This window comes from Stylophora pistillata, chromosome 7 (assembly GCF_964205215.1).
Source record: "Stylophora pistillata chromosome 7, jaStyPist1.2, whole genome shotgun sequence".
Taxonomy (NCBI): domain Eukaryota; kingdom Metazoa; phylum Cnidaria; class Anthozoa; order Scleractinia; family Pocilloporidae; genus Stylophora; species Stylophora pistillata.
In genome coordinates, this window is record NC_142525.1 from 3,893,130 (window position 1) to 3,913,223 (window position 20,094).

Here is a 20,094-nt window from a genome sequence, read left to right on the forward strand (position 1 = left end):
CGTCAGTTGGGTTTGGCGGGGATTTTTAGAGGGAGAAGAAATGTTTAGACTTCCTTCGTTTCAAGGAAATGTTTCAATTTCCTTTCGTTAATTTGCAATGCATGCTTATGGACCTCCGCATATTTCCAAAATTCGGCATGCTTGATCGACCGTTTAGGCTGGTTGCTTAAGATACTTTTAATTGTGTCTCTCTAAAAATGGAAACGTTAAAGGATACTAGACCATATCAACTTCGTCATACTTCCGCTTTCTTTTTAAAGCGGAAGTATGACGAAGTTAATATGGTCTAGTATCCTTTAACGTTTCTATTTTTAGAGAAACACAATTAAATACAGAGCACGTACGGTAGTTCAAGCATAAAAGTTAGCAGTTACACACGGTTGCAAAAACGTTGACACCAAAAAAGTGTTGGCAAAGGACGATAAGTACACATTTTTTTGTTCATGATAACCACAATTAGCTCGGTTAGTGATGGAGGCTATCCGCGCTATCCTGAAGGAAAAAAGATTCTCATAAACAAAGGTTTGCCATGAGTGATGATATAAAAACATAACATTTTTGTTACGTAACTGCGCAAGTATTTCCAATAGAACTGTTGGGTTTCATCGTTCATGGATCTTGATTTTTTGGTATCAAAAGATTTGGATTATTTATTACAGTGGAATACAATGATAATAAAGTTCTCATCATTTGTTACACAATTTAGTGATGTGGGTCACGACGTATCGACTGTACGGTGCTACCCTTCTTCAGTTTATCGAATGTCGAATGGTCTCAAAGCATTTCATGGTCGTAGCCGTAAGGGTAAATTATGTCATTCGCTCCTTCGTTACTTCGTTCCTTCGTTCCTTCGTTCCTTCGTTCCATTCGTTCCTTCGTTCCTTCGTTCCTTCGTTCCTTCCTTCTATTCGTTCCTTCGTTGCTTCTTTCCTTCGTTGCTTCATTCCTTCGTTCCTTCGTTCCTTCGTTCCTTCGTTCCATTCGTTCCTTGGTTCCTTCGTTCCTTCGTCCCTTCGCTCCTTCGTTCCTTCGTTCCTTCGTTCCTTCGTTCCTTCGTTCCTTCGTTCCTTCGTTCCTTCGTTCCTTCGTTCCTTCGTTCCTTTCGTTCCTTCGTTGCTTCTTTCTATCGTTGCTTCGTTCCTACATTCCTTCTTTGCTTCTTTCCTTCGTTCCTTCGTTCCTTCGTTCCATTCGTTCCTTCGTTGCTTCTTTCCTTCGTTGCTTCGTTGCTTCTTTCCTTCGTTCCATTCGTTCCTTCGTTGCTTCTTTCCTCCGTTGCTTCGTTCCTTCGTTCCTTCGTTCCTTCTTTCCTTCTTTCCTTCCTTCCTTCGTTCCTTCGTTCCTTCGTTCCTTCGTTCCTTCGTTCCTTCGTTCCTTCGTTCCTTCGTTCCTTCTTTCCTTCCTTCCTTCCTTCCTTCCTTCCTTCGTTCCTTCGTTCCTTCGTTCCTTCGTTCCTTCGTTCCTTCGTTCCTTCGTTCCTTCGTTCCTTCGTTCCTTCGTTTCTTCCGTTCCCTCGTTCCTTCGTTCCTTCGTTCTTTCGTTCCTTCGTTCCTTCGTTCCTTCGTTCCTTCGTTCCTCGCGAGCAAAAAAATCTGAACATATTACTCCAGTCCTCATACTAATCTACACTGGCTCTCTATGGAACATCGTGTTATTTTCAAGCTGTTTCTCTACACCTATAAAGCACTTGATGGTCTGGCTCCTGATTACTTGGCAAATCTATTAACTCTCTATACACCTGTCCGCTCTCTCCTTTCCTCAAGGTCCATCACTTGTCTGCCCCAAGATTTAGAACCTCTACCTATGCGACAGATCCTTTGCGCGTCCATCCCCCATGCTTTGGAACAAAATTTCTGATTTCATAAGATATTTTAAAACCAGGCTCAAGACTCACCTTTTTCCTTCGTTGCTTCATTCCTTCGTTCCTTCGTTCCTTCGTTCCTTCGTTCCTTCGTTCCTTCGTTCCTTCGTTCCTTCGTTCCTTCGTTCCTTCGTTCCATTCGTTCCTTGGTTCCTTCGTTCCTTCGTCCCTTCGCTCCTTCGTTCCTTCGTTCCTTCGTTCCTTCGTTCCTTCGTTCCTTTCGTTCCTTCGTTGCTTCTTTCTATCGTTGCTTCGTTCCTACATTCCTTCTTGGCTTCTTTCCTTCGTTCCTTCGTTCCTTCGTTCCATTCGTTCCTTCGTTGCTTCTTTCCTTCGTTGCTTCGTTGCTTCTTTCCTTCGTTCCATTCGTTCCTTCGTTGCTTCTTTCCTCCGTTGCTTCGCTCCTTCGTTCCTTCGTTCCTTCGTTCCTTCGTTCCTTCGTTCCTTCGTTCCTTTCGTTCCTTCGTTGCTTCTTTCTATCGTTGCTTCGTTCCTACATTCCTTCTTTGCTTCTTTCCTTCGTTCCTTCGTTCCTTCGTTCCATTCGTTCCTTCGTTGCTTCTTTCCTTCGTTGCTTCGTTGCTTCTTTCCTTCGTTCCATTCGTTCCTTCGTTGCTTCTTTCCTCCGTTGCTTCGTTCCTTCGTTCCTTCGTTCCTTCTTTTCCTTCTTTCCTTCCTTCCTTCGTTCCTTCGTTCCTTCGTTCCTTCGTTCCTTCGTTCCTTCGTTCCTTCGTTCCTTCGTTCCTTCGTTCCTTCGTTCCTTCTTTCCTTCCTTCCTTCCTTTCTTCGTTCCTTCGTTCCTTCGTTCCTTCGTTCCTTCGTTCCTTCGTTCCTTCGTTCCTTCGTTCCTTCGTTCCTTCGTTCCTTCGTTCCTTCGTTCCTTCGTTCCTTCGTTTCTTCCGTTCCCTCGTTCCTTCGTTCCTTCGTTCTTTCGTTCCTTCGTTCCTTCGTTCCTCGCGAGCAAAAAAATCTGAACATATTACTCCAGTCCTCATACTAATCTACACTGGCTCTCTATGGAACATCGTGTTATTTTCAAGCTGTTTCTCTACACCTATAAAGCACTTGATGGTCTGGCTCCTGATTACTTGGCAAATCTATTAACTCTCTATACACCTGTCCGCTCTCTCCTTTCCTCAAGGTCCATCACTTGTCTGCCCCAAGATTTAGAACCTCTACCTATAGCGACAGATCCTTTGCGCGTCCATCCCCCATGCTTTGGAACAAAATTTCTGATTTCATAAGATATTTTAAAACCAGGCTCAAGACTCACCTTTTAAAAATCGCTTTTAATTTATAGTTTAAATTTTATCTTATTTTGCAATTACTTTAAATCTTATGTAAAAGCATTGAGACTTATGTGTAATACGTTTTTAAGAACTATATTATTATTATTATTCCTTCGTTCCTTCGTTCCTTCGTCCCTTCGTTCCTTCGTTCCTTCGTTCCTTCGTTCCTTCCTTCGTTCCTTCGCTTCTTCGTTTCTTTTTTCTTTTTTTATTTCCCTTGTTGTATCCTTCACTGATAGACTAGTTTCCAGTTAATACTGCTTTTGGGAAGAACGGAATGAGTCGTGCAGCAGGAGTACTGGGTTTGACTATCACGTGACAAGGGTGTAAAGTTGTGGTGTATTCCGCCATGTTGACACCGTCGGCGGTAATCCGAAAACTGTTTGGACCTCTCTTCAAGGAAAGTGAATAGGCCCTCTGAACAACTAAAGGATTTTCACGGAGTTGCTGTAATCAAAAGGTTAGTTTTGACTTCGAAGGAGCCATTCTAGAGGAAAGTGATAGTAGACAAAGTCATCTTTAGGCATATTTTTACTGTAAGCAGCAATATTCACACAAGGGAAAGAGAAAATTACGAACGAGGTCCGTGTGTACGGTTTGTATATTGTTTGTCTGTTCTCTAATCCATGGAAAATACAAATGTAATTAATCTGTGACCGCCTATGTAGATTTTTATTGGTTAGGCTGTTTGCTTTTCGAAAGTGAGTTCCAACTTGGCGAGAGGCAAATTTCGTGAGTTATATACCGCCTGTGGAATTGATATTAAATTCCCTTTACTGAGCATTCTCTTTCGTTCGTAAGGGCACGATCTTCTCTACGCCGCTGATTCTGTTTGAGGTCTACCATTCGAGATAAGCATCTTAGATGAGGAACTGTATTTACTTTTCAGAAATCATAAGAAGTATCTCAACTAAATATAAAAATATACACCAAATAGAAATTTTCCGGTTGATTGAAAAATTCGCTACACAATTTTAGATGACCACTTTGAAGTTAAATATTTAGTTCTTCTCGCATTATCTCACCTTGTTCTTGATAAACATCAGTGGTACCGTTTTTTAACTAAGCAGATTTTCTCTTGCAAAACAAATTAGTTACGATAAGAATTATTAATTGCGCAAGAATATTATGGAAAGGAGCGAATTTTTCTTTCAGAATCTTTTTATTTCTAATAATGAAAGCAATTTCAGTCAAATGAAAGTTAGCAGTAGCGGTCATTAATTGTTGTTTCACTTTCGTGTGGTAAGCAAGTCTAGCATGTGACTTCATACAAATAAAAGCAGAAAAAAAGTACGCGTGGAGTAGGACTGTATCAAAAAGTGTTGCGAGTAATTGGTTCGATATTCAGTCGGTACAAGGTTCAGATGTTAAGTTATTACATTGCCTGTTTTTAAATCTTTTATACCGTACATGATTCACACTATTTTATCAATCTTTCTCGTCCTGGTGATTGTTTGGGATTTGTTGTGAAATAGCTGTGATTTTCAATTTCCCTTGAAGGACAGAATGTTGTTTCAGCTGTTGAAGAGTTTCAATCATACCGTAAATTTAGGTATAACACATGCTCACATAGATCTTCTCCAAAATTTCTTCAAGGACAATCTCAAGTGTTACTCTGATAATAGTGATAAACTGTGCCTGTTGTGGTTCAAAGTTTTTTTTTTTTTTTTTTTTTTTACATTGAGTTAAAGTTCTTTAAAACCAGTGTGATCTTACCTTGCCTTAAATTCTTGGATGTCTTCAGAAAAAAGAGGAAAATATGTAAAAATGAATCTGATGTGTGAATGAATTTTTAATCAGGTTGAAAATTGAACAGCAATACAAATGTAAACTCGATGATGTTTGCCAGGATGGCTGAAGTTTTTGGTAATCTAAAATAAACGAAAAACCTCCATAGATTTGTTGATTGATTATTTGGATATAATAAAACAATACAGGTTATGTTGGCAGGCACAAAGATGTTTTGGGGTTGACTTTGAGTTATCCATTTTTAGCCTGAGATACCAGGTGAGGGTTAAAATTACTCTGAGGTGCCTGAAACATATTTATGCCCAAGAAAGTAAACTGTATTACTGTTACTTTGGTGGGGATTGAGAGAATTAAAACTGAAAAAAATCAATAGCAAAACAATCTGGGTTTTTAGGGTTAACACCATCATTTACCAGTTGAATGGCTTCTATTTTCCTTAAATGAAATTACACCATTGAGCAAAGCTGGCTAGAATATGAAATTTTGCTATTTGAGTTTTGCAAAAATTACAAAAGACATGAAAGGGAAGTCAGAGCGTATTTAAAACTTTTTTGAGATAGAATAAATATATGAAGTTCATATATTTTGAACTGCGGTATTAGATACGTATTGCATAAATAGCGCTATCTACTGCGAGGATCGTGCATCATACGTAAAACTTGTTTATTTACCAGCCGCTTATATTGTACATTTGGTTGATTTTCGCTTCTCACTGGTTTAATTTCATTATTCTAAAATAAATTTTTTACCATAATTGGCAGCAATGTCCCAATCTGATTGGCCAAATTTGCAATTGTTGATGAGAGTACAGACAGCACTGCTCGTGTCAACGGGCTGCACCTCACGAGTCCACATTATTTTGACCACTGTGAGGGTGAATATAGTAGTCAATAAGAGTACAGACAATGCTAAATCAATCTTGATTTGTTAATTAGTCCACTACAGGGTGTAAAATTGCACCTAATACAGGCGCCAATGCGACTAAGTTTTTCACTTTGGCGACCAAATCCTGAAAATTAGTCGCCAAATTGGCGACTAGAATTTCTAATCACACCTTACCTAGAGATCTAGTGATTGTTGAAGATTTGTAAGGATAAATTTGCGGCAAAGTTCCTCGTTAAGCTCGTTTCCAAAATGCAGCACATGCACGATGTCGAACGTAAATCTATAGTCACTAGACGCCATCTTGGATTTAGGTAACCTATAAAGTTGTATATGATCCATTGTAGTGTCCTCTTTGTAGCTTGTGCAAATTTAGCAGGCTCATTTTTGATGTTTATATGACTGTTTTACTATGATATGAAAATCTATTTAGTACAGTGACAGGGTAAATAAATTTTTGTGCGTGTGTGTGTCATAACGGCCACCAACCTTTTGGAATTGGCTATCACTTTAAAATATTTAGGAGCCAAGTGGCTACCAGAAAAAGAAAGTTAATTTTATGCCCTGCAGTAAACTCTCCATTATGGCCTGTGATAATAACTGTAATTTCCCTCTTTTTACAGATGTCATACACTAATGCTATCGCTCTTTATGACTACAAAGCTACACAGAATGAAGAGCTCTCCATAAAAAAGGATGAGAAACTGGTCATTCTTGATGATAGCAAATCTTGGTGGCATGTGGAAAATTCAAAGCGGGAAACTGGTTATGTCCCTTCCAACTATGTAAAAAAGAGCAAACCCAAAAACTGGTTAAAAAGTCTAGGACCTGGAAAATCATCAAAGGAAAATGGAGCCATGACTTCACCAGGGGAATACTTTGTTCCACAGGATGTTCTAAATGCTTTCGAAACTGTGATTGCTAAATTTAATTTCCAGCCGCAACATGATGATGAACTTGTATTGAAGAAGGGTGACAGAATAACTGTTCTTGAAAAGAAAGAAGATGGTTGGTGGAAGGGGAAAATTGGAAAAGAATCAGGCTGGTTTCCTTCCAATTATGTACATGCAGAAGAGAACTCAAAAGTGACTAAATCTGTCCCAGATAAACCGGTACTTCACAAAGTGAAGACACTGTACAACTTTGATCCGAAAAATCCCGAAGAGCTTAGTTTTAAAAAGGATGAAATTCTGGATATAATTGAGAAACCCGAAGATGACCCTGAATGGTGGGTTGCGAGAAAATCAGATGGTTCTTCGGGACTGGTCCCCAGCAATTATATTGTAAATGTAGACAATGATGGCAAAATGCCAATGCAGAATGTAGAGCCAGCAGCTGACAACAAGGGACCAGGAAAAGCTATTTTACCTCAGCATAAGAAACTTCCATTTGTTGACGAGGCATGGTTTTGGGGTAAAATCACAAGGGTTCAGGCTGAAAAGATGTTGAATAAAAATGCAGCTGATGGAGATTTTCTAGTAAGGGTTAGTGAAACTCAGGTAAGGAAGAACCTTGTTATGCTTTTACTAGCATGAAATTTTTCCCAACAGCATTGCTGTGGGGTCAAACAGGTTAATGTAGGAGAACAAAGTAAGTGATCAGCAGCAGAAGAAACTTTTGGTTGTTAAAAAAAGTCTCCTAATCAGCACTATAGGAAGTGTGTAGTGAACATTATGGAGAATTTGTAAACTGATGTTGAGCAAGGCTGTGCTTTAAGAAAAATTGAAGGGAGCCTAGTGCTCTGAAACTGTGAAATCCAGGGCTACCCAGCATACACTGTATGCTTTGTACGAAAAAACTAAGATTCCTGAGTTATCTAAGAGCAGAAACAAGGCGCCAGGGGCCAGCGGGTGCTGCTAGACCTGTTAGACCTTAACCCAGACCCTGTTAAGGTTTAGAGGATTAGCATAGAAACTTGCAGGGCAATCTCTGATTCTGAGACCACCAGGTCTTTTTGAAAAAACAATGGTAGGGCTGTGCAGGATCTGAGGCCGTTTGCCTCTCACTAAAGGTAGATTGTCTAATTTACTGTTAAAGGTCTCTGTTTTCTCTCAACTGAAGCTTCATTTAGCTTTTTAGTTTAGATAGCAGAGTAAACCATTTGGTGCTTGAGAGTGACAAGCATCTTATTCCTCTGGACAAATTTACTCCTGAATCACACATGAAGGTCATAAGAAAAAAGGAAATGATCCACTGAAGAAGCTCTTGATTGTCAAAGAAATTCTCATTGTTTGCACCTCAGGGAATGTCTGGGGAACATGCATACTGATGTTAGGGTGTCGAGGGTTATTATGAGCTTTGGGATCTACTCTTGACTACTCTTGTGTCACTTTGTAGAACTACATCCACGATAAGAGATAACTGGTTCAAATAAATGGGCAAGTGCAAATATGAATGGGCTGGAGAAGGAGGCAAAGTCTTTTTTTCAAGTTTATTTTTCTCAGCAGTTTTATAATCTGTGTGTGTGGTTAAACCTTTGCTTTTATCTCAAGGATGCTTTCTAAAGTATAATTGCATCTTATCCTTAAGATGAACATGATACTTAAGAAGATTTTGTGAATCTATAGACTAATTGTCTTCTTTTTTTTTTTGTCTTGCCAGGAGGGAGGATATTCAGTGTCCATGAAAGCTCCAGACAAAATCAAGCATTTTAGGGTAAATTTTGCAGATGGAAAATATAAAATTGGTCCACGAAGCTTTGACAGAGTGGAAGACTTAATAGAACATTACAAGAGAAATCCCATTTTTACAGATGACGCTGGTAACAAGATGTTTTTGGTGAAGCCCTTTGAGGATGGATCATAGTATAGTATCTGAAAATTTCACAAAGTTTAGAACCAGGCAAGAAGCATGATTTTACTTGGTTGATGAATAATTGATGTCTTTGAGACTCTGCAGAGGAAATTTCTATTGTGAAATTGCTATTACTAAGCAGACATTTCCTGTATTGAAGTGAAGTGTTTAGTCTGCAAAAAAAAATTGTACAAATTACAAATTAATCCACAAAAATTTGAAGAGTATTGTGTATACCCTGACATTATGCAGCAGGCAATCCACAAGAGAATTAATGATGAGGGTCGAAATTACCTTGAAGATTTCATACATGTTGGCACAATTTGTAGTCAAAGCTCATTGATGTCAACAGGGGGCTATCAAACGTCTGCCAACAGGCTGAACATTTTGGTGAGACAATGTTGAAACATGTCAATGAACATCTGAGTTAACGTCATTTTAGGACTCTTTGACCGAAGATACAGCAAGTATTCAAAATATTTAATATTTAGTTACAGTAAATCGGGTTTTGACATGCCTGAATTTTGAGAAAAAGCAAGTTGAGCCTTAAATTCCCACGGTGAATTTCTCTTTACAATAATGGTCAGACTAGTTATGAGATTAAAGAAAAGTATCAATTAGAGGATTATTAGTTGATCAAATACCAAATTCTCTGAACTAACACTGATAAGAATTGTATGTTAGAAAGCAAGGAGAATTACTAAAATGAGATCATGAGAGGTCAAAAGGGCCAGCTTGTTAAAGGGTAGACTAACTTGGCAAACAAATTCAGTGAGGCTCGGAAATTTCTATGTCCGTGGGTATAGAGAAAGCTGATTATGGCGGTAGTGTCAGAGGATGCTGAAAAATTAGTGGACAAAGACTAATATAAGTGAATTGAGGTTTGTTCTTAAATTCTTAGTGAAATTTAGATGTGGCCTTCAATTAAGATGCAATTAAGATAGAATTAAGATATTTCAAACTAGTGTTATGAGAGGGCATTAGTTTGATCAAGTTGTACATATACACGGAGCTCATTGCTATGTGAATAGAGCAAGGCTCAAGATCAGAACTGATTTTTTTTAATTGCATTTTAAGAAGGTCACTTAAGGTCCCAGTAGGTTGAAAGGCAACTCTGGAATTGGAAAGAAAGTTAGAAAATGAAATAGGTACAGTAGCGAAAAGTTTAGGGGATAAGATTGCTGGAATGTGTCTTTAGCAAGTACTGTAAATTTTAAGTGAAGTGTGTGTTAAAAATGCAAAAGGTGAGGGGACTTTAGTTTTATATTAAACAATCTTTTTGTACTCTGAAGACATAGATTAGGAATACCACTAGACCATTGTATACTCTTTTTTTTAGTAATAAATTGATAGTTTTGGTCTGGTAATGGTAGTTTTCCATACTCTTTTTAGGCCGAGGGTTACGTAGCACTATCTTCTTGGGCGAGGTGATTACACAATACAGACTGAAGAATTTTAATTCACAATGGTCACCAAATACTTTCTGGTGTATTTAACTCTTGAGACTCCAAGAGGTGATTAACATGTAACTTCTCTCTGTAATATTCATACGTTATCCAGTAGACAAGTTAAGAGAGTACCCAAACTACTTATCAGGTAGAAGTTTTAAACTCAATCTGACACTAAATTTTTGTAACTAATTTACAAGGAAATGTTTGGTAGCTTGAGGGGAGAATTCACCATCGGATCTTGGGGAGTTAGAGAGGTTTAAGAAGTAAATGAAACAAGCAAATGCTAGTGATAGTTACTGCTAATCAAATGATTTTGTTGGCAATTTCCAATGTATATGCAGTAGTGGTTTTTTTCCATGACAGAAAAGAGCAATTGCACATTCATTCCAAATTGCTTTCACAATCATTTGATTATTTGACAGTGATATATTCAATAATTACTATCTTCATTAAATTTTAACTGTACAAGGAATTAGCTGACTTCTATGCATACTATTACTCGATTATTTTTGCAATTAACTCTACCAAAACATTTCTCGGTTTCTTGAGGTTCTGTGAATATTGTCACACTATATTGTGCAACTCTTCCTGTGGATAGTTGGGCATCATGCATAAAGTGTAAGTTTTTTACCAACCTACATATATCCAGTACATGGTTTATTTGAAGGAATGTAGGTTTACAAGCCAAATGCTATGTACAATGTATAGTACCAAAGAACATTTGAGAGAGGGCAAACAATTTTTCAATCTTTAAATTTGCTTTAATTTATGCATGTTCTTTGTATTTATTCAAAAACTTTGGCTGAGAAAATTAGTTATCTTTTACCATGAAGTATTGTTTAATCAGTTGTATAAATAGTGATTTTGAAAACGTAGCAGTTAGTTCACGTGTCATTCCTGGACAGATAGCTAATCAAATTCCAGCTAAATGACTTGTTAGGTAACAATGGAAACTTTTGGAGATTAGTGAAGTGTAGATTAAACTAATTCTTGTTAACAACTCAGTTTACAAGTCATAGGTTCTTTTTTCAGTTAAATCAATTGGTTGCTCTACAATATGGATTCCATGTCTTTCTAGATTTGTAAAGATCAATTGTGGTTCTGTATCTTTTAATCTTTGAACTTGTAGTCTGATTGCACAGTTGAGGGTCGTCCTCAGAAGGAGTTTTTTGTTGGTAGTTGTACCTGATGTCCTATTAACCGGGTAACATCCCCCACCAGGGTTGTGGCATTGCCAGTTGCTACAACCAAGAACCATCCTTTGCAGGACTACTTTCAGCTGGAGGTCAAAACTCTTAGTTTTCATAAACTCTACTCTCGGAAAAGTTATCTTTTCAGAACAGACATTTCCGCTGATAAAAATTCTTGCATACTCTTGCTAAAGAGAGGCAATTCTTTGAGTATCAGACATCAGTTAGTTTGCAGAATTTCTCTGGATGCTTATCCTTAGCTTGAAAGAACCTTTGTATTAAAAAAGGACATGAGTTGACTGATTAAAGGTTTGAAACTTTGGTTTGATGAGCTTAATTTGGCTTCGAGCTTGACACTGAAGTGCATTCATCATAATTTAAAACAATTTTATTACTTCCTTTTTTTCAGCCACCTCACTGTACATGTAGTTTCATAGTACCATGGCACATTAATAAAACTTCCAATGGCCTCCACTGTTAAAACTATCCTACCATAAACATTAGAAGGCATGTAACATAAAAATGTTACTCCGACTTGCTTATTAAGTCTCTCAAAATCAGAACTTTACATCTGTAATATTTTGATCTTGCATTTTACACTGTATTTACAGAAATCCTGACAGGTAGTTGCTACAACGGACCAGATGTTGTAATTAACCACTACCGGTACTAATAATACTCGAGGCTAAGACTGCGACAATAAAATATTTGTGGCCACGGTGATGTCATTGTTACTTGCTGTCAGAGCATGGAGGACTGCCATTCTGGAGAAACCCATCTCTACCAAAGTCTGAACCTGCCACATTTAATGAAAGATTGATTGAGCTTAAACAGTCATTCAATGATTTAAGTGTGAAAACAGTTTCAGCTTCTAAATGACAAAATGAACATAGTATGTGTCATCTGCTTGGTCAGTTCAGTTTCCAAGCAGATGTATTTTTCAGATTATAGAGCCTGTCAGTAACTGATTATGTCATAAAAGCAATAGAACGCATTTTTCTGGGCCTTATAACATGACAGTGTCACTTGTGATGTTAAGGGAACTTTCAGAAAGCTTATAATCATGAGCTGAAGGCTACCTGTAATCTCAATATCCCACGAGCCTTGATCATGTTATGGAGCCTGGAAAAGGTGTTCTATCGCTTAATTACTGCTCTAGCCTGTCCAAACCCACTTTTTCTTTTCTTTCCTTAAGAGGATAAGCATAGCATTGCACCACCCTCCAGCACTACTTTCATCACATTAATCTTTCATTTTTTATAGGCTTATGGTGCAGAGTTGTAACTACTCTCTACCCACTTAGATCTGCATTCTTTGAATTTTCCCACACTTGATACATTATTGGAAGAGGAAAATAAGATAGTCTGTGAACAGGCTGGTAATGATCAAACCATGAGAGTATAGTAGGTCCTTGTGTTGTAAACTTCCACCAATCTACTGTTACTCTGCATCTATTAGTTAAATAATTTGAATATATCAACAAAGTTGAAATGGTAAATTGGCCACCATTACGATTATAAAAGCTGACATTTTGAGCGTTAACCCTTCGTCGGAGCAAATAGAGGAATTGTGGGTTATGTGTGCTTTTGAAGGCAGTAAATGGAGCTAAGTAATAGCTCCACCAATAATGAAGCTCCATTTTCTGTCTTTAAAAGCACACACAACCCACAATTCCTCTATTCGCTCCGACGAAGGGCTAACGCTCGAAACGTCAGCTTTTATAATCATAACGGTGGCCAATTTACCATTTCAACTTTGTTGATATATTCAAATTATTTCGTTACCCCCACCGACGCAGCCCCAAACAGTTTCTTTAGAAACTATCAGCCTTTATTTATTTATTAGTTAATTTGGTTAGGCAGGGGACGTTAAAGAACCCACTCACAAGATTACTGTGATGTGGTCTGGCCTGTTTACTGGGAATTGGGGGGAGGGGGCATCTTGAAATAAGTTTCCTTCAATTGTTTGTAAACTGCTGATGCAGTCTAACTAAAGTCCCCCAGACAGTGTTGCGATGCGCATTTGATCATATTATTCAGATGTTAATTTGCACAATATAAATATTAAATTATTATTATTACTCTGAATGTGAGTCTGTTACATGTGTTAAAAGTGATCAGCACCTTTTAATGCTACAATTTGCATCAAAATGAGTACCTTACTACATACCACCTACCAGTTAGCTCAATGGATAGAGCACTGGACTGTTGTGTGGGAGGTTAAGGGTTCGAGCCCCGGCCAGACCAACCCTCAGGGTCATAAAATAATTGAGAAGAATATGCTACCTTTCTATAACATCAAGAAATGGTTAGATATTCTAGTCTTCTCGGATAGGGACGAATAAATGGAGGTCCTCTCTCCTGCAGGGTTAGGAGCAGGAGACGTTAAATTCCCATGCACGAGATTACTGTGTGATGGATGTCCTCCCCTGGGATGGGTGGGTAACAGGACCCCCGTTGATACCAGTGTTTACCACACTGAAGGGGCTATCCGGTATAAATATAGATGTCTACTCTACACTGTTCACTTCTGCCACCCTACCAGACTGAGCTTGGAAAGAGGAACTGTTCATAGTCTTATCTTTGTGAAGCATCATGCCAAACCTTACTACATTTGCCACAACCTGACTCATATCTCTTGAGTGGTTCCCCTTCACATAACCAATTGAAACGATTTCTACCTACCTGTTGTTCGGAAACTTCCACAGTTGGTTGCTGAGGTACGTTAGCATTGTCTGCATCAGCATCTCTGTCATGCCAGTTATTCATTGGAGGTGGGGGTGGTGGCTGTTGGCCACCTGCCCCACCCCAAAGCCAGCCTCCTCCCCCAGGGGGCACAAGAACATCTGCATATCCTTGGCCTACTCTTGGAGGACCCTAGATGACATCAAACATTTATTATATATTAAATAATAAATATAGATGTTACAAAAAAATTTCTTGATTGGTTTCTTAATTAAACTTAAATCTTTTGGCCCCTAAGAGTGACTAACATGTAATTTCTCCTTACTGTAACAATATCACACCCTGAATCACACATCATAGTCATGAGAATATAGGAAATGATGTATTTACCCTGTTTCTGAGATGTCCCATTCTAGCCCTCAATGCTTGCTGTTCGTAATGTTCCACTTGCTGAGCTCTCTGTATTTCCAGCGTCGCACCCATCGCATAGGGCTGAGTAGGGAGACTCTCTGTTGAAAACAATCCACCGATTGCTCTGGACACAGCTGACGTCAGAGATTCTGGCAAGTTCAGCCACTGTTGAACTTGAAATAAGTTGAACCTATAAATAAATCCTGCTACCTGTAAAATAGGGAGAACAAATGATAGCATTTCTTGCGCGAACAAGTTCAATGTTATAACCTTTTCAAGACTTGTATCATGAAATCAGTGGTTATAACCATAAAAAATAATAATCCTCTCCCTGATATTTTTCTTTATTTACATCACTTGCCTGCTAGATATTGTATTGATGTTGTATGGAGGAATTCTGTCTTGGCCACTCAAGGGAGTTATAAAGATTTCTCCATGGAAAGTGTGCAGGAATGATTTTTATTCATGAGTTGCAATGCATCAGAAAAACAAACAAGAGAGTTGTCTGATGCATTGCTGCAAGTTCATAAAAATCATTCAAACTCTTTCCATGGAATGTTTTAATTTCATGCATACAGAGATTTTTTTCTTACTGACCAAAACATTTCAAAGATTGGAAGCAGACAACTGTGGAAATACATCCTTCATCCAATCAGAGACATGAATAATAACACTTTTTATTACACGACACGGGCATTCAGAGGGCCAATAACTAAAAACAACCAATCAAGATGCTCTATTGCCAGTCAATATTCTCTCAGTATTGGACCGGGCACTGTCCCGAATGGTCCTGAATGATCCGCACTTGTGTCCCTTTGAACTTCAGTCGTATAATAAATCTTTTATTAACCAAGCTTGCTCGGGACCGTACTGGAAGAACATCGGTCCCTGGTCTTTTTTGTACAGATCGAGTGCAGCGAGGTCTGTACTGTCAAGACCTCGGGCCGATATTCTCCCAGTACGGCCCTCGTGCTTGGTTAATAAGATATATATAGTGTACATCTCAGTATGTATGAAATAAAAAGGTTTAATTCTGAACTTACCATCCCACAAACACCAGCTAAAAGTGATTCCCTACTAGCTAACAGCATCTATTAAGAAGAAAATGAATGACTATTTATACAAGCTGGGTTCAACACTAATGGTAGCCAACTACCCATGGACTAGTTGAAATTCAGTTTTGGAGAATGGTTTTTGATTTCCACTAGCCAGTATGGCTAGTAAACAAACTGAAATTGTTGTCACATCTAAGTTGTCACTAACCACTTGGCTAGTACGTTGAAAAGTTAGTGTTGGGCCCTGACAAGTAATTTAAAGATTGTCCTTTAAAACTATTATCAATAACTTTGGCAACTAATGAATAAACTTAACATCTTGCCCCAAGCATAAAATCTTGGATATTCAGGACCATCTGGAAAGATTAGGAATAAATTGGGAATTCTTCTGTTTTCCTTGCATAGTCCAAACCACTACAAGGTCCACAATTACACGTAGTGTAAAGCACAGGTTTCATTAACATTTTCATAAGGAGGGCAAAACGTTTTGAACTGAACTTCTTTATAGGATAAACTTTCCTCCAGATGGTCAAACCAGGTGGGCAAAACCATCCACACAACACCTCCATTTGTGTGGTGCCTGGCCCTTAATTTAATTTAATTTAATTTATTAGATTTGCCGACAGGCAGGGACACCGCAACAGCTTGCGCCAGTTACTGCGGGCCCAGTAAACCCACCCATCCCACCCATCCCACCCCAGGGGAGGACATCCACCACACAGTAATCTCATGCATGGGAAATTAACATCTCTTACCCCTAACCCTGCAGGAGATGGGGCCTACGGTTTATTCGTCCTTATCCGAGAAGACTAGTATATAATAAAACCTCTGGTAAGGATCAAAGGCAAACTACTTACCTGTAACGCTATGGAGTAAATAAATATTTTGCCTGAGATTGGGAATCCAAAGAAAGTAATGGCATCTGATGCTGGGACATCATAGAAATACTTGACAAGAGTTGCAAACAGCACTCCAAAACTGTTAGTGTTGAGGCACATGTAAGGAAAATACTATCTCACCTCTTTACACCCCAACATCAGTATGCATATTCTCCATACTGTTCTCTATACATTTCCCAAGGTGCTGACAAGGAGAATTTGCTTAACAATCAAGAGCTTCATTAGTTGGTGATCATTCATTCTTGAGATCTTAATGTGTGATTCGAGGGTGATATTGTAAGGGGAAATTAGATGCTAAGTTATTCACCCTTAAGTTATGGTAATGAGGTCTATCCATGAACCAAAACAAACCACCTGATTGGCTAGTTTGGAAGTGACTAGCAAGAGTTTACTTTTTTGACCGCTTTTTGGTATAGGGCAGAAATAAACTAGTTTTTTGGCTCTATGTCAGTGTTATATACTGATTAAAAATAATTATTCACATCAGTACTGGTGGAAGTGGTGGATAATTACCTTGACGCTTTGTGGCTTGGTAATATCTACCATTATTCACCTCCTTTACAGTGAATAATTGTGTATTAAAGTCGTGTCAAAAAACTCGATGGAACATAATTTTTTTTTACAGGATAACATGTTTTTATTAAAGACAAAAAGATACAGTCCTGGTGGAGGAAGTCCTACTTCATGCCCAAAATGTTTGAGAACAGCTACAGAGGTAAGTTGAAGTCCAATTGCAATAACAGAGGTACAGAAAATATAAGACTGTAAAGAAAAAGAAATAAGTTAATTGTATATAAGAAGAAAAAGTACTAGAACTGACAAAAAAATTACTGGTACTCATACATTCTCAATTGAAATTAACAGTGAGATTAATCAAAATTTTAACAAAATTGGCATGCTTATAATTGGACAGTGAACCCTTAATGCCTGTGTAATTGGACTGCATATGTCATGTGGGTGTGTTGTCCTCGTGCACTTCAACAAGTTAATTGTTGATTGTTTACATAAACCCACAACCAACCGACAGGTTGTTTCTTAAAATTAATTATGTCATAGTTTTGATTAATTGGTAACAGAACTTTGTGTTGGCTAATTCTGTCGGTAATCAAACTTGTAATGAACAAATCAGACAACCACTTTGCCGTTGTCCTATTTTATTTATCACTCGCATGATTACAGACTGAATTTCCCTTCAGTAAGTCTTATTACCATTATTTATCACTTACTGCATATCTTTTAGATCCAAATCGTCTCTCAAAGATCCGGAAGGAATACAGAAGAAATGAACCACAAATCAAATTTCTAGCACTTGAATAGTAAAAAGACGAGGACAAAACTTGCCATAACTGAAAAATGAAAAGAAAAAAAGATAACTTATGTACAGATTCAGTCAGTAATGGGAGCTACAGTTATTTGTGTAATAAGCTGTTCAAATTGCACACAAATTTTGATTGGTTCTTGCTTATTGAAGGATGACCACACATGTGATGTCAATATCAACAACATTTTGCTTTTCTATCATATAGCACAAAATAAGTTCCATGGTGCTGAGGGTCTATATAGTCACAGCAACAGAAGATGATACACTTGGTTGCTCAATTGTGTGCCACTTTTTTGTTCTTTCCACCTTTTGACGTCATTATTTTGTTACCTATTCCTGAGCAGACGCCTGGCAACATACAATCTATTTCGTAAATATAAAGCTTACCTGGATGGTGCATCTTGCAATGTGAATCATTAAACAGTTATATGTCAAGATTGTATATGTATACTACAGCAGGGTTTCATCAAAGAGGAAGTTAAGGTCCAGAGTCACAATGGCCAGCACAGAGGAATATAAATGGTACCAAAGCAAACTGACAGAATCAGACACAGCCTGCAAATTCTGTCTAATTTGGCTCTAAACTTCTCATCTGGTGAAAACCTGATTGTTTAAGTTGCATTATACTCAAGTTACTGAGAACTGGAATTGTGATTTGTTCATTTTTCTCCATCTGCTTTTAAATCCAACAATATAGTTTGTAACAGATTAAGATTCTATCTGGCTTAAGACTCCACTTGGAGCTCCCATTTAGGTACAATTTCAGCACAGCCTCAAACATCAATATGCATACAGTTCTTGGATAAAGAAAACAATAGATTACCTTTGGGACTAAGGCTTTATTTAAGAATAGTATGGGGTTATACAGAGATCTTTGCCCCACTCTTGTTGATTTTCACCACGTCCCTAGTCATCTTATATCTTCCAATCAATCTGCGTTGAAAACCGACTTTAAAGAACTGACAGCCTGAGTAAATAAATATTATCAGAAGTAAGAATTAAATTCGGACACTACCTTTGAGTTATGCACAATCTGGATCCATGGATTATTAGGAAACAAGCGTCTTGTGGATGATGCAAAAAGGATGTTGATGAACGAAGCTGTTCCAGTTAAAACCAGAAAGCCTTTACTAAATGGCGCATGGTCTAGGAGGAAAAAACTTTTCTTCATTTGATGTAACATCAACACCTGCTTCCCACCAAAATGCAAAGTCAACTGCCTCATCAACAAAAAGAATTCAAGGTTTTTTACTAACAACTGACAGGATACTTACAAAAACCCGTCGAGGAAGCACCAGGGAACATTTAATAACGCTTTTATAGATGCAAGGAGACCTCTTCCGTATTTTTACTCCTCTTTCGAAAGCTAAAATACGTTTTTCTGCGCAAACAATAGGGAAAAAACCGAGAATTTTGACCAAAACAAGACAAAAATATCAAATTTTGATCGTATATGATTTCCTCTTTCAACACGCATGTTTCTGAATTTGTCTCCTCTGGTCAAATCATTGCCGGCTCCAAAATCTGCAAACTTGGTGATGCAAGGGTCGCTACATGTCACGCAATAGCAATTTTAACTTTGTGCTTGGTTCACACTAGCGACATGACAACAGTTCTTCAAAGGCCTAACGACATGGGAAGGTTAATTATGTCGTTATTTTAGAGTGTGAAAATGCAGGCGTAAAGACATGGTCGTAACATACTGTAAACTGGCGCTTAGTATCCGTGGGCTTCTACAACTTCGTAAGGGGTTTCAATTAAGGAAATCTCATAAAGCAAAGGGGCCTTAATCTGAGGCGGCATACGACCGGAATAGGAAGGGCGCTTTCGCACAAACCATAGCAGTGCTGATCGAAACACTTCTTGTATTTACTGGTTATTAATTAAGCTTTTAAACGTCATATTAAATCGAATCCATTTCAATACAATTGGAACAGCACAAAACTAGAACACTGGAACATAACAAAACAGAAGTTCAGACTTTTCCTTTGAAGTTTAACTTTGCAACCAATTCTAGTGCACAATTCACAACAAAATTTCTTTCTCTCAAAAGATGAAAAGCTAGACGGGGGTTTCTATCCGGGGGGAAATGGGTTTAATTATAATCGGATATAGTTTTTTTGCTTAGAGGTAGATGCAGGAAGGGCCCAAAACCAGGGGGCTAACAAGTGGCATTTTACGGTATGACATTGGCATAGCACCATGAGTATGATTCACATTACTGCCACATAAGGGAATAAAACACACAAAAGGAGTTCATGTCATTGTATTAATAATATGAACATGCATAGAAAAAAATTGATCTGTTTCTATCGTTATTTTTCTGTCCTTTGGTCTTTATGCCATTACGATGTAAGTATGAACTAGAAAAGAGAGTGGGGGATTAGAGAGAAAGGGCACACTATTAAAATGACAGACTTTCTTTATTATAAATATCATAGAAGCATTACAAAACTATTTCTTTACAAGCGAAGATTGTTTAGTTATATAAATATTTTCATCGATTGGA

The 20,094-nt window shown here is 38.0% G+C and overlaps 2 protein-coding genes across 2 annotated transcripts; one reads left to right on the top strand and one right to left on the bottom strand.

Moving 5' to 3' along the window:
• The first annotated feature begins 3,457 nt into the window (after positions 1-3,457).
• On the top strand, positions 3,458-9,941 carry LOC111339101 (SH2/SH3 adapter protein Nck1). Its single transcript, XM_022945686.2, has 3 exons — positions 3,458-3,610; positions 6,405-7,280; positions 8,383-9,941. Exons 2-3 carry the CDS (start codon positions 6,405-6,407, stop codon positions 8,584-8,586), a joined length of 1,080 nt encoding a protein of 359 aa, XP_022801421.1. The 5' UTR covers positions 3,458-3,610; the 3' UTR covers positions 8,587-9,941.
• A 1,647-nt stretch (positions 9,942-11,588) lies between these two features.
• On the bottom strand, positions 11,589-19,057 carry LOC111339100 (uncharacterized). Its single transcript, XM_022945685.2, has 9 exons — positions 18,860-19,057; positions 18,601-18,731; positions 17,491-17,610; positions 16,923-17,026; positions 16,223-16,343; positions 15,354-15,401; positions 14,290-14,520; positions 13,900-14,091; positions 11,589-12,011 (listed from the first exon to the last, which is right to left on the bottom strand). The coding sequence occupies exons 1-9, from the start codon at positions 18,888-18,890 to the stop codon at positions 11,901-11,903; spliced, it is 1,089 nt and encodes a 362-aa protein (XP_022801420.2). The 5' UTR covers positions 18,891-19,057; the 3' UTR covers positions 11,589-11,900.
• Positions 19,058-20,094: the final 1,037 nt, after the last annotated feature.

Bases quoted from the DNA above. Each gene is read 5' to 3' on its own strand.
- LOC111339101 (XM_022945686.2), top strand. From the start codon at position 6,405: ATGTCATACACTAATGCTATCGCTCTTTATGACTACAAAGCTACACAG. The intron at 7,281-8,382 runs GTAAGGAAGAAC...TTGTCTTGCCAG, and splicing joins TAAGGGTTAGTGAAACTCAG to GAGGGAGGATATTCAGTGTC.
- LOC111339100 (XM_022945685.2), bottom strand. From the start codon at position 18,890: ATGTTCCCTGGTGCTTCCTCGACGGGTTTTT. The intron at 14,521-15,353 runs GTAAGTTCAGAA...CCTATTTTACAG, and splicing joins TAGCTGGTGTTTGTGGGATG to GTAGCAGGATTTATTTATAG. The intron at 12,012-13,899 runs GTAGGTAGAAAT...TAAATGTGGCAG, and splicing joins TGGAAGTTTCCGAACAACAG to GTTCAGACTTTGGTAGAGAT.